This window comes from Ranitomeya imitator, chromosome 7 (genome assembly GCF_032444005.1).
Source record: "Ranitomeya imitator isolate aRanImi1 chromosome 7, aRanImi1.pri, whole genome shotgun sequence".
In the NCBI taxonomy this organism is placed as follows: domain Eukaryota; kingdom Metazoa; phylum Chordata; class Amphibia; order Anura; family Dendrobatidae; genus Ranitomeya; species Ranitomeya imitator.
Genome location: NC_091288.1, coordinates 153,558,100 through 153,579,355, shown reverse-complemented (window position 1 = coordinate 153,579,355; position 21,256 = coordinate 153,558,100). Strand labels below are relative to the sequence as shown.

General features: G+C 44.6%; 1 protein-coding gene across 5 annotated transcripts in view; it reads left to right on the top strand.

Annotated features, from left to right (window-relative positions):
* The window catches only part of USP22 (ubiquitin specific peptidase 22), a 119,920-nt gene that overhangs the window by 26,302 nt on the left and 72,362 nt on the right, over positions 1-21,256 (top strand). For all 5 annotated transcript variants that reach the window (XM_069733920.1, XM_069733916.1, XM_069733917.1 and 2 more), the window contains one exon: positions 1,900-1,944. In XM_069733920.1, the coding sequence (XP_069590021.1) occupies positions 1,900-1,944 (45 nt within the window). The remainder of the gene's footprint in view (positions 1-1,899; positions 1,945-21,256) is intronic.

The window sequence follows — 21,256 nt, the reverse complement described above, 5'->3', positions numbered from 1 at the left end:
GCTGGAGGGAGGAAATAGGGAGGCACTGAAGCACCGTCCATATGAGCGGCCATTTTTCCGGCCTGTGCAGATGAAGCCTCGCTCATCTGTATTTTGTGACGTGAGTTGGTGACTTTTGGAGGCCACACACTGCTCCGTCTGCACAACATGTCCGTCACAGCACTTGTCAGGTTACATTTGGGAGTGTTGGGTCTTTCCCCACAGTTTGAGAACACCTAAGACTGTCTTGTGCGGATTAAAACAGGAATGGGAGATCACTTCATTATCAAAATGTTTGTCACTATTGTCACTATTTTTTCCTATACTGTGTTGTGCATAAATATGTGATTCTTCAGAATTTGTTTTAGTCTTTGCCTGATGAAGAGGCCTGTGTAGTCTTGAAAGCTTGCAATTTGTTACTATCTTTTCAGTTAGCCATTAAAAGGTATCAACCACTGAGGACTCTCAATTCTAAATATTTTTCTGTCACTATTGGTAATTCCAAAGTGAAATCCCCGAGCCCTCAGGGAGCATGGCCGTGTGAGCAGTGCCCCTTAAGTCCTCTATGTACTGACTTGGCTTTGTGGCTTTGAATAAAAAAATTGTTTGGTCATTTTGTAAAGAAAAATTTGTTTGGGATTCCCTGAGGTAATTTTACCCCCAACCCAGGTGTGAAGTTGGGAAATGCTGTTTGCCTCACTCAACTGGTTGGTAACATTGGGGGCAAGTCATAATGCAATGTTTAATTCTATGCAACGTCCATGTCCCCTGACAGAATAGATATGTGAGCCCTCCCTAAAGCTGTATCCCTCGTGGCATGTGGGAAAGAATAGGTCATTAATCGCCATATTGTGTTAGGGTACATGTCCACCTTCAGGATGGCCGGTGGTTTTGACGGAGCGGCGAACTAGATCCGCCCAAAGCTCAGCCCTCTTCTGGAGACGCGATGATGCCGGATGTGTTCATTGCACACATCCGGAATCATCGCACCCCACACATATGGCCCTGTGTTATACCTTATGGCGTTGCAGCGTCGCCGCAAGGTATGCGGACATGCTGCGATCTAAAAAGATGCGCCGCATGTCCGGAATCGCAGGGCCGCCGGGTGCGTGTTACCACGCATAGTAGAGAAGGGATTTCATTAAATCCGCTATGCTGTAACATCTTGACGCTGCGACTCAACGCAGCGTCAAACACGCAGCGTTTTCTTAACGTGGAAACATACCCTTAGTCTTGTAAGACCTGACTTCTAGATATAGCGACACACTTCTCTACAGGTGGTATGCAATATTGCATCTTTGGTACTTTTACTTAAGTGAATAAAAGTTGCCTTAGGCTACGTTCACACTTGCACTGTGCGGTGCTGCGTCGGCGACGCAACGCACAACGCAAACAAGAACGCATGCAAAACGCATCATTTTGTGACGCATGCGTCCTTTTTTGGCATGATTTTGGACGCAAAAAAAGTGCAACTTGCTGCGTCCTGTGCGCCATGACGCTTACGCCAAAAAAGACGCATGCGTCACAAAACGCACAACAACGCATGTCCATGCGCCCCCATGTTAAATATAGGGGCGCGTGACGCATGCGTCGCCGCGGCTGCGCCCGATGCAGCCCCGCAAAACGCTAATGTGAACGTAGCCTTACATATACCAAAGACTTATATGGCGCTGCTCCTGGACAAAAGCGTGTTTCGGCCACCCATCACAACCCCTTTCATTGAAGTCGTGTTCCTTTTAGAAACATTTCTGATAAGTGACTGCATTGTCTAAAAGCATTATGAGGTAGTTATCTAGTTACTGTTCTTGTAGGCGCTGGTACCTATGTCGTTTCCTATACTTCTAAGACCGTATAATGCCTTGTAATGTTAATTATTCACAGCAGTAATACGTATCTTTGTTTTTCTTGTCTTTAATAAAGCTTTTGCTCCGTCCTTGGTATCTCCTTACCAGTATGCAATGACAGGTAAGATGCTTTATTTATCCTTTTTGTAAAGTTGTTTTCTCCATTTTACGGGTACCTTTCATTTGACTCATGCTGCCCGGATCACAGCCAGAATGAATCTGTCTGTTTTATTGCAGCCGTATTCTACAGTACTTCAAAGAGGTGCAACGTTTCAGACCAAACATCATTTCAAAATTGTCCAGCGACTGTGCCCCGGCACCTTCTCCATGCCCATGGGTCTCGCCATACGTGTGTGCATAGGGAAGCCCTACTAGACAAATGGCTTGGGGTGAAGGGAAGCCTCCGGGGACTTGCCTCAGACTAGTCATCCAAGACTCAGTCCCCGGCCAGCGTGTCAAGGTGTGTTTGCTCTGAAACGCTGCAGCACTTCAGAAGACGATATGATCTGCTGCAACGACGCAGCCAGACTTGATGTATGCTGTCCGGGATTCAGGCACCAGTAGTTAGAAGACAGGTTTCCTGTAAGATTGATCAATATCCGGATTTCACAATACAAGCACTCTACGTTATTACATGGATATTATGAGGCTGGTGTATTTACTTGGACTATGCATATCGGGGTGACAAAGTAATTCTTATATTAAAATGTGCAATTTATGAGTCATGGAATGAAATGGCTCATAAGTCGGTGTCTTCCAAACCATCCAGCAGCTAGTACAGAGCAGTAGCAGCTGTTCAATCAGGCGAGGTGGGCAGAAAGTTCAACTTTTACATGGGATTGTACAGCCATTGTGGCATGTATTTTCAGATTATCCTCAGAAGATCCATCAATTCATAGTATTAAATCTGGTGACTGATCCACTTTGCCACCAACCTTATTGTAAATGAAGATGGGACGATGCTTTAGTATATTGCATCGCCTCTTCTAAAAGTACAGAGTAAGATATCACCACCCCGCTCATGAGGCATCATCACCAGCGTACTGGCTGCCATGCCACAAGCCACACTTGGCAGCGTGAAGGGGGAACAGCTCTCCACACTTGGATGAGAAACTGTTGTAGAAGAGAAATAATTCTTTTTTTTTTTTTTGCATTGCCACCAATGAAACTTACAAATAAAAGGAAGCACTTTATGTATAGCTTGGGCAGGTCAGGAACCTGGCAGTGTAGTAGTCAAGGACCATGTTCGCCTGTGGCATGTTCCCAACATGTTGTCTATGCCTCTTTCTTAGGTGGGAAAAATCTGTGTGCTGACTCATACAAGCTCATTTTGCTTCAGCAAATCCACAGTCTGACCGAACGGTATGGAGAGAAGTATTAGATTACACCTCTTATTCATTGGGTTCCGGATTTTCATTCTGTCCCGTTACCAAAGATGTATAAATGAAGCACTTAGTCTTGTAGTGTGCCTCTGCAGACCCTTAAGAAAGAATGGCTCGTTCTTAGGAAATCAAGCGCGATCCTGTAATTGAATCCCACTGTTGTAGCAAATCTGTTTATGAAATTTCTTCCCACCTAAATATTCCACTAATTAACCGTGAGTGGTGTTATTAAAAAAGTGGATTCATTTAGAAACCAGAGAGACTCGGCCATGAATTGTCGGATCACATAAAGTTAGAGTGGGGTTGCATAACGTGGTGGAGGGACATGGCACAAAAGTCACCAGCCCTTAATATCTAATTAGAAGGGAGTTGTGTCTGTGATTGTGGCGCCTCTAAAAAGATATATGAACGTTATCAGGATATTAACCCCATAACATCCAATGATGGACAGAGTCTCTCCCCTCCCTCATCTCCGGAGCCTGTACCTTTTCCAGCACGTCAGCTGATCTGATCAACTGACATGTGCACAGAACAGCCGCGGGTGTAATTGCGATTCACCCACGGCTTTTAACATGTTAAATGCCGCTGTCAAACACTGGAAGCGCATCATTGCCTTTTCCTATCGGTGCCTGTGTCATTTGACCGTGGGTTACCGATGGGTTGGCATGACGAGGTGAGGTCAGCAGGAGACCTCTTTGGTTGTCATTGCTGGATCGCTATGATTGCTGCCTGGTGGTCGGGCGCTCATAGCAAGTGAGCATATTTGCTACATAGAGCAGGGCTGCAGCCCTGCTCTATGTAGCACAAGTGATCGGACAACTGCAGCTTCTAGTCTCCCATGGAGACTATTGAAGCAAGTAAAAAGTAAAATAAAGTTTTTAAAAATATATAAATTCAAATCACCCCATTCAAAATAAAACAGAAAAAAAATCAAACATACACATACCGTATATATACTCGAGTATAAGCTTAGATTTTCAGCCCACCTTTTTGGGCTGAAAGTGACCCTCAGCTTATACTCGAGTCATTGTCGGCAGGGGGGTAGACGTGGGCGGGAGAGCGGCGCAGTGACATACTCGCCTGCTCCTGGTGCGGTCACTGCATGTCCCATGGTCTCCGGGCAGCTCTTCCGGTGTTTAGTGGTACCGCTCATTAAAGTAACGAATATGGACGCATATTCATTACTGTAATGAGCGGTACATGACAGCTGAACACAGGAAGATGCCGCCGGCTCCCGGAGACCATCTGACAGTGAGACGCTGCCAGGGACCGCGCCAGGAGCAGGCGAGTATATCGGGGGAGGTGAGCATTGCGCGATAGTCACCTTCCTCGTTCCACCGCTGTGCTGTCTTCCATCCTCTGCACTTACTGTTCAGGTCAGAGGGCGCGATGACGCGATTAGCGTGGAACGAGGAAGGTGACTATTGCAAGCGTTGGGGGCCTGAGCGAAAAGAGGCGAGTATGATTTTTTTATTTTTATAATCGCAGCAACAGCATATGGGGCAAATGTATGAATCATCTTATGGGGCCATAATGTGTGGGGCATCTTATGGGGCCATCAACGTGTGGAGCATCTTATGGGGCCATCAACCTTTATGCAGCATTGAGCAATGTATGGGGCAAATGTTTCTATGGAGCATCTCATGGGGCCATTATTAACCTTTGTGCATCATTGTATGGGGCAAATGTTTCTATGGAGCATCTCATGGGGCCATTATTAACCTTTGTGCAGCATTATATGGGGCTTATTTTGTATGGAGCATCTTATGGGGCCCATCATGAACTGTATGGAGCATTATATGGGGCTCCTGATTCAATATGGATATTCAAAAACACTTACCCTACTGATGTCTCAATTAATTTTACTTTTATTGGTATCTATTTTTATTTTTGACATTTACCGGTAGCTGCTGCATTTTCCACCCTAGGCTTATACTCGAGTCAATAAGTTTTCCCAGTTTTTTGTGGCAAAATTAGGGGGCTCGGCTTATACTCGAGTATATCCGGTATTTGATATCATCGCATTCAGAATCACCGAATCAATATATAAAAATAATATAAAAATAATCCACTCTGTAAACTGCGTACCGAGAAAAAAAGAATTGAAATGCCAGGTTTTTTGGTCGCTACAACATTACAATAAAATGCAATAACGGGTGATCAAAAGATCGTATCTATACCAAAATGATATCAATAAAAACATCAGATTGGCGTGCGAAAAAAAAAAAAAAAAGCCATCACCCAGCCCCAGATCCCGAAAAATGGACATGCTACGGGTCTTGGAAATGACAAGTTTTTTGAGGGCGGTTTACTAATTTTGGAAAAAAAATTTCAGCACTTAAATAAAAAAGAACCGAGACATGTTCAGTGGCTATGAACTTGTAATGACCTGGAGAATCATAATGGCAGGTCAGTTTTAGCATTTAGTAAACCTAGTAAAAAAACAAACAAAAAACTGGGATTGCACTTTTTTTTTTTTTTGCAATTTCACCGCACTTGGAATTTTTTTCCTGTTTTCTTTTACACGACATGGTGAAACCAATGGTGTCGTTCAAAAGTACGACTCGTACCGCAATAAACAAGCCCTCACATGGCCATTTTGACCAAAAAACAAAAAAGTTATGGCTCTGGGAAGAAAAGGAGCACAAAGTGAAAGTGCAAAACTAAAAATACCCCTAGTCGTTAAGGGGTTAAAGTGCCAACAAACTACCATGGAGAAGGTAGGGGGGGGGGGGGGGGGGGTTCCGTACAATCAAATCATATAGAAAAATGGACACGAACTATAGAGTAAAAAAATGTATTATCTTTATTACATATAAAAAATACATAAGATTGATAAAAAGTAGGAGACCACAAGGTGGCACCACACACCCACAATTGTAACTAAACAGGAGACTGTAAGGCTATGTGCACGCGTAGGGAATGGGCTGCAGAATTTTCTGCACAAAATCCGCATCTCCTAGCAGAATCCGCAGCTGCGGATTTGCCGCGGAATTGATGCGGATTTTCTGCGTTTTTTTCCACTGCGGATTTCTATTATGGAAGGGTGCAGATCCGCTGCAGATCCGCACAAAAGTGACATGCACTTCTTTTAAGTCCAGAGCAATTCCACACCATCTGCACAGCTTTTTTTTTACCCATTGATTTACATTGTACTGTAAATCGCAGTGCAGATCTGCAGCGTTTCTGCGCTGAAAAATCCGCTGCGGATTCGCACTAAATCCGCATCGTGTGCACATAGCCTAAGATTTGTGCTTAGTACATAACCATATTTTATTATACCATAAAGACCGTGTCTGTAGACAAAGCAAAGAAAAAACACATAAGAATAACAGTGCTTCAGATACGATGTATTACCTCTTGTGGATGATGCCTGCCCCAACGCACGTTACGACGCTCTGCCTTCTTCTGGGGGTGGCATCACACCAACCAGAATCCCAAGTAGATTATCAATAATTGGTTATGGAGAATGAATATCTCCTCTATGATGTTCTACAAAATCAGAGGCAACACAACCATGCTGAATATGTCTGCAGACATCATGGAGGATAGTAAATAATGCCTCCGTATTCCCCAAATATGTACATAAGTCCTATTACATTTCCCAAATTATTTAGGTCTCTAAAAACCACCATCCCTTTTTAGAAAAAAAAAATCCACTTAAGACTAAACCATATCCTGCATAAACACATTATACTGCCCACACTATTAGGGTAAGTTCACACAGGACTTTTTTGCTACGTATTTTTGCTGCATTTTTTTATGCTAATTTTCAGCTGTGTTTTACAGTACCAGCAAAGCCTATGAGATTTCAGAAATTTCATGCACACACATTGGTTTTTTGTTTGAACAGTATTTTGTGCTTTGCTGTGTTTTTTTTTACATAGAGCATGTCACTTCTTTCAGCGTTTTTGCTGCGTTTTTTCACCCATTGACTTGAATGGGTTTTTGCTGCTGACAATCCAAGGACATTAGCCTGGAAAAAGAGAGAAAAAAAAAAAAAACGCACCAAAAACGCACCTAAATTAGCATAAAAATATGCAGTAAAAAAGTCCTGTGTGAACTTACCATTAGGGTATATGCACACGTTGCGGATTTGCCTGTGGAATTTTCTGCGCAAATTCTTCCCCTATTGGCAGAAAACGCAGTTGAAAATTGGCGCGGATTTGATGCAGATTTTTATGCTTATTTGTATGCGTTTTTGTAAGCTAAATAAAGAAATATTATTTAACCAAAAAAAAATTGTGATGTTATTTCCTTGTCCAACATCATCTTTTACATACTCCATTGAAGAATAAAGTTTACAAACACAGATGGATAATACCAAGCCTGATGATTAGTAATAAACATAATAAAATGGTAGATAAAGACACACACACACACACTCTGCCTCAGCCGGGGTCACACTTGCGAGAAACTCGCATGAGTCTTGCACCTCAATACCCGGCACTCGAACCGAAGCGTTCAGCTGCATAGAAATACATGCAGCCGCACACTCCGGTCCCGAGTGTCGGTGGAAGTGGGGGGGTATTGAGGTGCGTGACTCGTGCAAGTTTCTCACAAGTGTGACCCCAACCTTAAACGCAATATCTGTTGTGTTTTTTTTTTTTTTTTAAATAAATGGCTTGGGTTTCCATGCAATGTTTGAAGCCAGAGAGGGAAAGCCAGCGACTAGGACCCAGTGTTTATAGTGTGGGAAGGGGTTAATACCCATGGAGCTTCCTAGGCTATGAATATAAGCTCACAGCTGTATACTTAGCAATTACGGTACTGGCTATTAAAATAGGGGAGGCCCCCACCCAACAAAAAAAACAAGCAAAACTGTGGGGTCCCACTATAATTAATAACCAGAAAAAGTTAAAAACTTTGCAGACTGCAAACTATAGAATAAAAGCTCACCAACACAATAAGAGGACTTAGAAATCCTCCAAAAAATTGAAAAAAGTCAGAGAAAAAAGCAGAAATGTTTACCTGCTGAAGCCTCCAACCAAATGCACTAGCAGGGCGCAGCGGACCCGATTAATGATGGCAAACACACAGGTGCAAAAAATACCGATGAAACAACCACTTTCAATCCAGTGTTGGCTGTTTGGCATTAGTGCACAAAAAGATAAGAGATACTAGTCTGTATATGGCATTATTCTCACAGGCAATGCTGAGCATCTGGTTTACAGCCTATTAATAACGCACATACAGAATTCAGACAAAACAGAATTCATCATCTTTCCCCCATCTCACGCGATCTCTCCTTCAAACCACATATCCAAGCCCTTTCTACTTCCTGCCGACTTCAACTCAAAAATATTTCTCGAATCCGTTCATTCCTCAACCAAGAATCTGCAAAAACCCTAGTTCATGCCCTCATCATCTTTTGCCTTGACTACTGCAACCCCCTGCTCTTTGGCCTCCCCTCGAACACTCTTGCACCCCTCCAATCTATTCTAAACTCTGCTGCCCGACTAATCCACCTGTCCTCCCCCTATTCCCAGGCCTCTCCCCTCTGTCAATCCCTTCACTGGCTCCCCATTGCCCAGAGACTCCAGTATGAAACCCTAACCATGACATACAAAGCCATCCACAACCTGTCTCCTCCATACACCTGTGACCTCGTCTCCCGGTACTTACCTACACGCAACCTCCGATCCTCACAAGATCTTTCTCTTCTCCCCTCTTATCTCCTCTTCCCACAATCGTTTACAAGATTTCTCTCGCGTATCACCCCTACTCTGGAACCCTCTACCACAACACATCAGACTCTCGCCTACCATCGAAACCTTCAAAAAGAACCTGAAGACCCACCTCTTCCGACAAGCCTACAACCTGCAGTAACCACAGATCGACCAAACCGCTGCATGAACAGCTCTATCCTCACCTACTGTATTCTCACCCATCCCTTGTAGATTGTGAGCCTTCACAGGCAGGGTCCTCTCTCCTCCTGTATCAGTTATGACTTGTATTGTTTAAGATTATTGTACCTGTTTTTATTATGTATACCCCTCCTCACATGTAAATCGCCATGGAATAAATGGCGCTATAACAATAAATAATAATAACATAAGGCGGGCTGCCCAGTGCTACAAAATGCATGCTGTGCGAATAGAGGCCAATAGTTTACAGAGCCATCTTGGTCCGACTGCGCCCTGCAAGATAAAGTGCAACAAGAAAACCACATATCAATGTATGTAAGGTATTAGTTTATATTGGGGCCTCAATACGTAAGCTGGCAACCCGCGTCAAGGGTCCTTACATTTTGCCAGTCCTAGAATAAAAGCTCACCGACACAATAAGAGGACTTAGAAATCCTCCAAAATAATGAAAAAAAGTCAGAGAAAAAAAGCAGAGATGTTTACCTGCTGAAGCCTCCAACCAAATGCACTAGCAGGGCGCAGCGGACCCGATTAATGATGGCACACACACATGGGTGCAAAAAATACAGATGAAACAACTACTGCATTTGGTTGGAGGCTTCAGCGGGTAAACATCTCTGCATAGTTTGCAGTCTCAAGAAAAAAGCAGACAGCTGAAAGCCGATATAGCCTAGGAAGGGGGCGTGGATATTGCCAACCCCTGGCTACAAACACCAGCTCTCAGCTCCCCGAAATGGCTCGAAGATGTGCCAATTCCAGCACTTAGCCTCTCTCTTCCCACTTGCCCTGTAGTGGTGGCAAGTGGGGTAATAGTCGCGGGTGTTGATGTTACCTTTGTACTGTACGCCTAATTCCTGCGACGCCTTCGAATATCTCCTGCAAAAAAAATAAATAAACCAACGCAAATACTGTCTGTAATCCATTTAATAACGAGTGTCCAACGATGATCTTCCATGTGTAGCTGTCACATCGGGAGATGTGACTGCTCCACAGGGGCTCCGATGATACACTGGCCATAGATAATACTCCCGCAGTGTAGTTCATTGGAGTTCGTGCTCTCACTATACAGCACTACAGCTACGTGACAAGTGACAGGACGATATCCGGTGACCTGTAGGCGACAGAGGTATACAGTGCGGGAGGATCACCTCCGGTCACTGTATCACCTCCGGTCACTGTATCACCTCCGGTCACTGTATCACCAGAGCCCCTGTAGAACTGTCACATCTCCTGATGTGACAGCTTTACATGGGAGATCGTCGTGGGACGCTCGTTATTAAATGGATTACATCGGGACAGGGAGGATTGGGTTGGTTTATTTTATTTTTCTTGCAGGCGATCGAAGGCGTCGGGGTTTAGCTGTTTGGTAAGTATGAACTGTATGTGTATGTACTGTATGTGTATATGTAAATGTTTTTTTTTTCCTAATCAATACAGTAGCCGGATGATGGGACTACTATTCCATCATCGGCTAATGTTGTCATTGTTCTATGTGACAGCAGACATAGCCAGATGGGACTAATAGTTCCATCTGACTATGCCTGCCTACACACAGCCGCGTGCACACCCTTAGACACACGCAAGCACACTCACAGCCGTGCACATACCCCCACACCCGCAGACACATACACACAGACTCGCACATATTCTCCGCCCACACACGCTTCCTCCTGTGTTTCTGCAGCGTTTTTCGCACGCAAATTTTTTTACACCTGCAGTTTTGCTGCGGATTTGACTGACTTAATGGAAGTCAATGGGTGCAGAAACGTTGCAGATAAGCAAAAAGAATTGACGCTGCGAAAATTAAAACGCTGCGAATCCGTGCAGATTTTTCTGCAGCGAGTTCATACCAATTCTGGATTCACATAACTAACATTGGTTGTGCACTACGTTGCGGATTTGGTGCAATTCCACGGGTCCAAAAAAGCTGCGGATTGGCAACAAAATCCGCAACGTATGCACATACCCTTAACCCTGCTGTTCTGTTGGTCAAAAATGACCGACTTTGAACTTCAATATTCTTTAAAATATTCAAGATGCGGCTCTGAAACCCGTGGCCGACCGACCCATCCTCATTTAAGTCAATCAACCACAAGTTTCAGAACCGCATCTTGAACACCCCAAAAAATACCAAAGTTCAAAATAGGTCTCCCCAGACCGAACAGAACAGCAGGGTTAAGGCTATGTGCACACGTTGCGGATCCACAGCATTTTTCTGTGCGGAATTGCACCAAATCAATGGGAAACCAGAAATTGGTGTGCAAATGCTGCAGAAAATTCCACACTGATTCGCAGCGTTTTATTTTCCGCAGCATGTCAATTCTTTTTGCGGATCTGCAGCGTTTCTGCACCCATTAACTTAAATTCAGTCAAATCTGCAGCTAAACCGCAAGTGTAAAAAGGTCTGCGAATGTGCGTGCCAAAAACGCTGCAGAAAGGAAGGAGGAAGTGTGTGTGGGCGGAGAATATGCAGGTCTGTGTATGGATGCGTATCTGGGAGCGTGTCTAGGTGCGGTTGCGTGTCTTGTGGTTGTGTATGTCCGTGTGTGGGCGTCTGGGTATAGCCAGGCATCGTCTGATGGGACTACTTCTCCCATCCGGCTATGTCTGCTGTCACATATAACAGTGACAGCATGAGCCGATGATGGGACAGTAGTCCCATCATCCGGCGACTGTGTACAATTGTAAAACAAAAAAAACAAAAAACATTCATACTCGCCAAACACCTAATCCCCGACCCCATGTCTCCTGCAACAAAAATAAAATAATAAACAAACATTTACTCCCTGTCCGCCGTAGTCCATCTAATAACGAGTGTCCCACGACGATCTCGCGTGTAGAACAGTCACATCGTGAGATGTTGTTGAGGGAGGATCTTAAATGACCCTTCACGGATAACTCGGTGATTTTCAAATTGATCCACAGAGCGTTGCCAGCAACTGGAAATGACCAGATCTCTGGCCCCCGTTTATTGTGTATCGCTTTACATAATCATAGAAGTTAAGCTGGGTTCACACTGCGTTAGTGTGACCCGTTGAACGGACTACGTTGCAACGCGGCATAACGCGGTGTAACGTAGTCCGTTAATGCCGCCATTACTTTCAATGGCGGACGCATCGCTAGCGCACGCCCATAATGGGTGTGCGCTAGCGATGTGCCGTCATTGAGTGACGGACCCGAGACGTGGGCTGCAGCGTTTCTGGGTCCGTCACTGCTAGCGCAGATGGAGCTAGCAGATGCTTCATCTGCGCTAGCGCTGTGCAAACGTCGGCACTCGCGTTAGTGCAGTCCGTTTAACAGATGTGTTGAACGGACTGCACTAACGCAGTGTGAACTTATACCAATGGAGAGACAGCTGAAGGAGCGATTCCCAGTATGACAAAATTTATTAATATAAAATTATTATAGTGCAAGATACATGTAATACAAAAATAATCACAGAGAGTACAATTCTAATGGTGCAACCATCTGTAAGCTGGTTTCGGCAGAAAGAGAAAATAAACGGGAACATAACACCTAGGCCAAATGACCTAATCAAAACAGCACAGGATGCTACACCAACCTAAGCCCATGTAAGCATGCCAAATAGAGCACATTACTGGCAAATAATGGATGAATGTGCAATATACAAATCCTCACCGAGTCGCTAGAAAGGTCACTTCCAATGTTATTGCACTAGACCCTATTATTGCACTAGACCCTATAGCCTGGAATGGTGTAAGTGGCCCATAGTATAATCTGGCTAGGATGGCAAATGCATAATACCTGTGGTCACGATGACCTAAGTGTGATCCCATAGTATGAACACCTCGACGCGCGTTTCACCACGGCAGTGGCTTCGTCAGGAGGAACTTAGCCTTATACTTCAACCAATCGGCATAAGACCACGCTCACAGTTCTTAACCTATAAGGATGCAGGAACAGTCTGTACGTCAAAGTCTCATACACCTTCAGTCTCATGTCCTATCCAGGTTGAAACAATCAAGGTCTCATAACAGGTGTGAACTTTACCTAGTAACAAAAATTTATCTCAAAACAGCAAGATAGTCGAAAAGCACAAAATGAAGCCTGCTTTAATTTTGATCTTAGTTTAACCCTTCACATTCCCCCCTAGATAAATTTTAACTAATATGCAGCATCAGAGGTACTATCCCAAGCTATATGCTCGAGGGGTACGGTCTTCACATGACTGGTGCCATGTTACCAGCCATGGCTGTTGCGGCGCACCCGTCCCCCCGTATGCTACAATTTTACAGATAACAATTTTTGATAACGGTGGATGAGGTCTTTTGAAGGTAGCCATGCGCTTGGATTCAACATCTTCATCAGGTAAGTTTGTGAAATCGGTGTAGAGAAGAGCAGGGGTGGCAATGCTTTTGGTCTCATCATTAGTTGTCCTAGTGCAGAATTTCCTAATACATACAGAAATACACCAAAGAACAAGTTTAGTATTGCATACTGTACATGACAAGGATAAAGGCAGCGATGTGTAACAAACTTTGCAAGATTCCAGCTACCCAGCCCCCAATTCCTTTGAAACAATTGGCTGGATTGAGAAAGGAGAAGGTGTCTGCCCACCAACAGTTTTTATTACGGTCATTGTCTTTATCGTATTGATCTGAGTCTTTGAATGTCTTCTAACTTTAACTTTAACTTCATAGTGCTATTGGGATCTATATAATAACAGTAAGCGGGTCCAATAACCTGACACATACCACCCTGTGCTGCTAAGTAATCCAGTACTACAGTATGTTAAGTGACTGATGAGTTGGTTTTGGACAGCAACAGTAGTATTAAGTATATCCAATATAGCCCAAATTTGATCATCTAGATAGTTTGTGGCCCTAACCAATTTATCTCACATTTGTGTAATCATAGGGTAAATGAAAATAGAACTGACAATTTTTTTGGCTATACCCATCTGTACTACATGTGGTCTCCTCAAAGAGAAAAACCAAAACATTATGCCCCTTTATCTGCCACTAGCCTGTTTGACCAGCTTGCAGTGCGATGCGTGGATCCACATCTGCCTTCCTTCCAGCTTTACTGACGTAGGAGTTATAAGGAGGACCTGATAGGGACTGTCATACAAGGGTTCTAGTCCGTGTTTTCTGACATGCCTTTTCACGACCACAAAATCACCAGGCTTCAAGTTATTACAAATATCGGTTTCTGCTGAATCTGGAAGGGAAGAAGAAACTATAGCTTGGGTGTTAGCAAGATTTTTACTAAGCTGAATAACATATTGAACAGCACGGTCAGTTTCTTCTGATAACTACTGAGGCTGGAAATTTGCAACTAGGGGCCTAGCACCAAACAATATCTCATATGGGGACAAGCCATGTTTTGCAATAGGGGTAGTACGAATGTGGTACAGTACAATGGGTAGGAGCTCTGGCCATGGAGCCGTAGTCTCCTGCATCATTTTGGTCAATTGTCCCTTCAGTGTGCCGTTCAGCCTCTCAACTTTCCAACTGGATTGTGGATGGTACGGAGTATGGAGGGCTACAGTGGATCCAAGCATTGTCAGAACCTCCTGATACACATGAGAAGAAATGGCTGGGCCTTGGTCACTTTCAACGACTTCTGGAGCACCATATCTGCATGTGACTTCCATCACCAGTTTCTTCGCTGTAGTTTTTGCAGTCATGTTGGTAACATGGAATGCTTCCGGCCAACTGGAGAACCTGTCGGCAACCACCAGACAATATTCATACCTTCCAGACTTAGGCAACGTGATATGGTCCACCTGGAGCCTTTGGAAAGGATAGTCTTGGCAAGATGCTTCGGGGGTACACGTTGAAGTTGACCGGGATTGCAGGTGTGACAGATATTACATGCACGATTGAGTGCTGTCAGGACTGTAGAAATACCTTGAGCCCAGTAGAATTTTTGTACCAGGGCTAGGTCCTGTTTTTTTTCTCCTCTGTGTGGGCCCATGTGCCCATGTGGCAATACCAGGGTACATCCGCTTAGGGAGACACACAAGTTGGTCCTTTTCCCAGAGACCATTGTCCATACGTACTCCATCAGCCTTCCACTGCTTCACTTCTTCCTTCGGGGACATTCTCTGCATCGTCATTAAGCGGTCTTGCGGGGTCCGGCAGAAAACCTCAGTCTGGCGCAGATCATCAGGTTCCTGTAGAGTCAGTGTTTCTTGTAACTGTTTATGCTGGGAGCGTGTGGTCTGCAAAGGGAGGGAGTGCAGCTGCGTGCACCACAGTGTCTTCCGTAGTAACAGCGTATCCAGTGTGGGATCTGCCAAACTCCTCAGCATATCTTGAACCGTCTTTGAGGGCATTGTAGAGAGGTTGCATTATACGGGATGCGTCCGGTATCCACTGACGACAATAAGTACATAGTCCAAGAAAATGCTGGAGTTCAGTCTCATCTTTCGAAAAAGGAAAGGAGCTGACGGCTATTTTTCTTTCTTTGTGAGGTGTCTGACACCCTGAAGGAGACAGTGACCCAAAAATGTCACTTGACTAAGGCAGAACCGAAGTTTTGAGGCCGAAACCCGACAGTTCAAATCTGCCAGATACTTGACGAGGCTAACAGTCGCAGCAATAGCTTCCTGCTTTGTTCGTGCACACAACAAAAGATCATCCAAATACTGAAGCAGCGTGACATAGGGGTGATTTAACTGCCAGGGTAAAAGACACTGGCCCATATATTTTGCAAACTGATTGGGACTGTTTTGGGCTCCTTGTGGCATAACTGTCCACTTCAATTGTCGTCCCTGATAAGTGAATGCAAACAGAAACTGGCAATCTGGGTGTAATGGAATGCTGAAGAAGGCATTGGCAAGGTCGACGACTGTGAACCAAGCAGCGTCTTGAGGTATCTGGGACAAAAGAGTATGTGGATTAGGCACCACTGGAGTTTCCAGAATAGTAGCTGCATTAACTGCCCGTAGATCTTGTACCAGCCGATACACAGGGGGTTGGCCGGGTGGGGTCTTATTTTTAATGGGAATCAAGGGTGTGTTACATGGGGAAACAGAGGGTACCAGGGCACCATTATGGAGTAATGTTTGTATTTGCCCCTTGAGGCCCTGCTCCTGATCATGTTTCAAAGGGTATTGATGGACTTTGGGAGAAGGGGCACCAGGTTTGAGAAACACTTTTACTGGTTCTACAGGCGTTATTGGGGGTGGATCTGGGCCTATCAGGGCCATAACTGTGGGAAGGGCATGTAGGCTACAGATCTCCTCATTGTGTTTATCTGTATAGGGGTTATATAATGTGAGGACCATCTGACCATCATCTTGGAATTGTATTCTGGAGCGGAACTGTGATTAATAAATCTGCCTCCAGTAAATTTACCGGACATGTGGGAGAGATTAGGAACTGGGCCGTAACTTCAGGGAAAGGTCCCACAGGGATGGGTTTTGTAAGAGTATGTTTATTGGGTCTGCCATCTACACCGATTAAAACAAGCTCTTGGTCTGAGAATTGACATGGCAGGGCTGGGGAGTGAGATTCCCAGACATAGAGTTGAAAGGGATATTGGAGTATGGGACTGGATTTGTGTATGGGAGGAGGGCTGGAGTCTACTGCTGCTGCCAGGCCACTGATAAGGAACTAGCTGTGTCCTTGTAGCTGGGGTGGGGGCTGAGGTTGGAGCAGGAATCGCTGCAGCCACTGGTTTAACCTTTAATTTCCCTGCTGATGCAGAGCGGGCTAAGTTCTTCTGAAAACTTTTTTAGTATTTTCAATGCATCATCTGGAGAGGAAGTCTTGATATCAGGTCTAACTGACATTATTGCGTCTTTCAATTCAGATTTAAGGCCGGACATTAAAGCTGCCACAAAAATGTGTGAATGGGCTTTATTTTACAATGAGAATCCCAGATCTTTAAATACTACCATAAGACGCCCATAAAACTTCTCGGCAGTCCAAGATATATTGGTGTCTTGGGGTTAAGGAGCATAGGGCTTAGTCGGGAGAAGAGGCTTAATTTCCTGGGGAGGGACCATATCATCTAACAGGGAGCCCCCCTGTCCCAAATCATCATTTTTAACGGTTTGTCTCTCTGGAACATTGCCCTCAAGCACTTTCTCAATTCCTTCTTGCACCACAAAACATCCAGTTTTTTGTCAAAGTAGTAGACAACTTTCCTTTTCCAACGTAACAATAACAGAAACAATCAGAATTCACTTCCTCTGTCGATCCTCAATTTGCTATATATCAATCACTCAACTTGAAGCAGGTGAATCTTTTACCAATCTTTCAATCACACTGATAACTAAACAATCACTTACAAGTTTCCTTCTAAGACTAGGCACCATATTTCATTTTCAACTTCAACTTACAATATTTCTTTCTACGTCAATACAGTACTGTTGCTTTAAACAAAACACAGATCTCCAAACGCGTGTTACACCAAGGACAAAATATACAGAGCTTTTTGAGCGCAGCTACGTGCCCCCTCCCATCCAAGTCTTCAGCGGAGATAAGAATTCACAGCATTCCTCAACATAAAAAGGAGAAAGCAATCGCACAGCTGTTACGACTGCCCCTCCCATCAGACTTTTAAAAATTTCACACAGAAACAGAAAACAGCAGTTCTCAGACTTAATTAATTCCTACAAAACCTTCATCACACAAATTCTTCTTTTTCTTCCACGGAAACTGATTCTCCTTTAGAGCTAACTTTAGTTGTGCACAGTACTAGAGCGGCCGTATAGTCTGTTCCACCGGGTCTACCTGTCCCTCACTGGGACAACCCAAAAAACGCAGTACTCAGTGAAAGGAGGAGGGCATCTCAGACTAACCCTCCAGACACCTCTGGACATATATATTCCTGAGTTACGCATCCTACCCATCTTCGATCAACTCACCACACCTGATTCTAACAGTGATCAGGATTCCAGGATATTTTGACTATAAAGAGAATTACATCACTGGTCAATCCAGGGTGTCCGTCCCTTATGAGGGAGCACTGGGCCCCCAACGGAACTACACCTCTATATGATTCCATCCAAGAATCACCCCACCATCGGGGACAAACCTCAGATCCTCTTTGCAGCAACAAACACTGCAGAACCACACCAAACGGTCAGTCTGAACAGTATAACTGCCAACTTACTGTGGTTGTTGTGGGGGATGATCAGTCCCAATATCCAGTGCCCGTGTCCGGTCCGAGGATCCTTTGTCTTGTTGTCCTCTGGGGGGCAGAAGCGTTCCTGTTTGGGGCCCTACGCTCGGGCGCCAAGCTGTTGAGGGAGGATCTGAAGTGAACCTTCACGGTTAACTCAGTGATTTTCAAATTGATCCACAGGCGTTGCCAGCAACTGGAAATGACCAGATGGAGACGAGTGTCTCTGTTTGGGGGGATCGAGCGGATCTCTGGCCCCCGTTTATTGTGTATCACTTTTCATAATCATAGAAGTTATACTTCAACCAATTGGCATAAGAACACACTCACAGTTCTTAACCTATAAGAATGCAGGAACAGTCTGTATGTCAGTCTCGTAGAACAATACACCCTCAGTCTCATGTCCTGTCCAGGTTGAGACAATCAAGGTCTCATAACAGCTGTGAAACTTTACCTAGTAACAAAAATTTATCTCAAAACAGCAAGATAGTCGAACAGCACAAAATGAAGCCTGCTTTAATCTTGATCTTAGTTTAACCCTTCACAATGTGACCGCTCTACCCGGCCTCTGGCAATACACTGACAGGAGATGCACTACAGGTGGTGATTATCACTGCGCCGCCATGAACGTTCACCGGAGTTCGTCCTGTCACTTGCGGCACAGCTGCATGAGAAAATTCTCTCACAGCGGTAGTACCGTGAGAGCACGAACTTCGGTGAACTCTGTGATGCACTGCAGGAGCGATAACCTCCTGTCAGTGTATCACCAGAGGCCGGGTAGAGCGGTCACATCTTCCGATGTGACTGTTTTACACGTGAGATCGTTGTGGGACAATCGGTAAATGGACTATGGCGGACAGGGAGTATTTATGTTGGTTTATTTTATTTTTGTTGCAGGAGATCGAGGGAATCGGGGATTAGGTGATGCAGTAAGTATGGTAAATTAAGATTAATAAAGGAGTCTGTGATTATTTCAATTAAAAGATTTTATTCTGGCTGTCTTTATTTACCATATAACTATAGGGTTAGTAATGGATAGGTGTCTTATTGACTTTTCTCCATTACTAATCCGTGGGCTTGATGTCACCGGACAATACAAAGGTGACCTCAATCCCACAAATATTACCCCACTTACCACCGCTACAAGTGGGAAGAGCAAAGCTAAGTGCCAGGATTGGCACATCTATAAGATGCACCATTTCTGGGGCAGCTGATGTTTTTAGCCTATGGGGATGCCAATATACATGGCCCCTTCCCAGGCTATTAATATCAGCCCGCAGCAGTCTGCCTAGCCTTTGCTGGTTCAATTTTATAGGGGGAGCCCATGTCAATTTTGTTTCTGGGGTTCCCCTGTAAACTAGCCAATAAAGGCTAAGCAAACATCTGTGAGCTGATATTAATAGCCTGGGAACCTTTTTGGCCATTGGCTCCTTCCCAGAATATTAACATCAGCCATCGGCTTTCCCTCTGCTGGTTAAGAAAATTGTGCAGGAGCGCACGCAATTATTTATTTTTTTTAAATACATTTTTTGAAAATTAAACAGATATTGCGTTTAACGCAGATTTAGTGTCTTTTATTTAACTCTTTGGGTATGTTCCCACGGTCTGTAAACGCTGCTGGTTGGACGCTCCATACATCCGCAGCGTGCAGATGTTTCAGCATAGTGGATGGGATTTCAAGAAATCCCATCTCCATTATGCGTGCACCGGCACCCGCGGCTTCCCTGTGGAGACGCACATGCAGCGCATCTTTCCAGACGGCATCATGTCAATTTATCTTGCTGAGACGCTCAGTCTCTGCAAGATAAATGCCCCCGTACAGTGTATTGGGCGCAGTGATTCTGCACGGTTCAATGAAAACATGCGGAATCACCTGCGTGGGAACATACTCTTTATGTACCATTTTATTAATGAGGGTATGTGGCTGACACCTGTTAATTACTGAACCTCGGGCTTGAGATATAGCCAAATACATTTTCTAATACTGGCTAAAACGGACAACAACTGTATATCTAGACATAGATTGGTGACGACTCGACGAGTCATATAGAGTTAGAGCAGTGTTGCATAGTACGGTGGAGGGACATGGCACCAGCCCTCAATATCAGCGAGCTCTCCAAACTTCTGTCAGTAATGGCAGCACAAAACTGTCTACTGGGAACGTCGTAGCATGGGTTTCCATGGCCTTATGTCACCAGAATGCCGAGCATTGGATGGAGTGGTGTATAACACTGGAAACAGTGGAGATCTGTTTTGTGAGGGGACTAGTCATTCTTCTATATCTGGTCTCTGATGGACAAGCCTGGGTTTGGCAAATGCCAGGAAAATATTACCTGTTTGCAGTGTGCCTACTGTAATTTTTGGTGGGGGGCAGGTTATGCTGTAGGGTTATTTTTAGGAGATTGCTTAGGCCCCTTAGTTCCATTGAAGGGAATTCTTAAAAAACTCTGGAAGCACAGAATGACTATTGAAACCAAGTACAGGCGCTCGGTGTTCCGTGGCGGGGCCAGTCATTTATATACACCTTCCCACCTGCTTGGGTGAAGATTGAGGGAGAACAAGCAGGTGGGAAGGTGCAGGTAAATGTTTGGCCGTGCCATGTAGCACCCAGCGACGATACTTTGTTTGATCATCCTGTGCGGACAGTCGTTTTAATGTGTCAGCCTGCCAAGACATATTGGACAGTGCTAGGTTTTCAGGTTTGTTAGGACATTTTAGAGAAGTCCCTTTTCTGTCCTGACATCACTGTGCCCCACTTCACAATGTATGCTCCATAAAGGCATGGTTGGGGGAGTTTGAGGAAGAAAATAACCGGCCGCACGGCTTTGACACAAACACCTTTGGGATGAACTCCAACAGAGACTGCAAGCCAAGTACTTTCATCCAACACCAGCATCTCGCTTCACAAATGCTGTTCTGGATAAATGGGCCAAAATTCCCTCAGACAAAATCAAGTACAAAGCCTTCCCAGAAGAGTGGCAGCGGTTATGGAGCTGCTTTCCTCTCCGCAGCTATATCTATGCCTGTAGGATCTCGGATGTGTTGTCAATTTCCTTTACTTTTCTAAAACATTGTGTATTTTTTT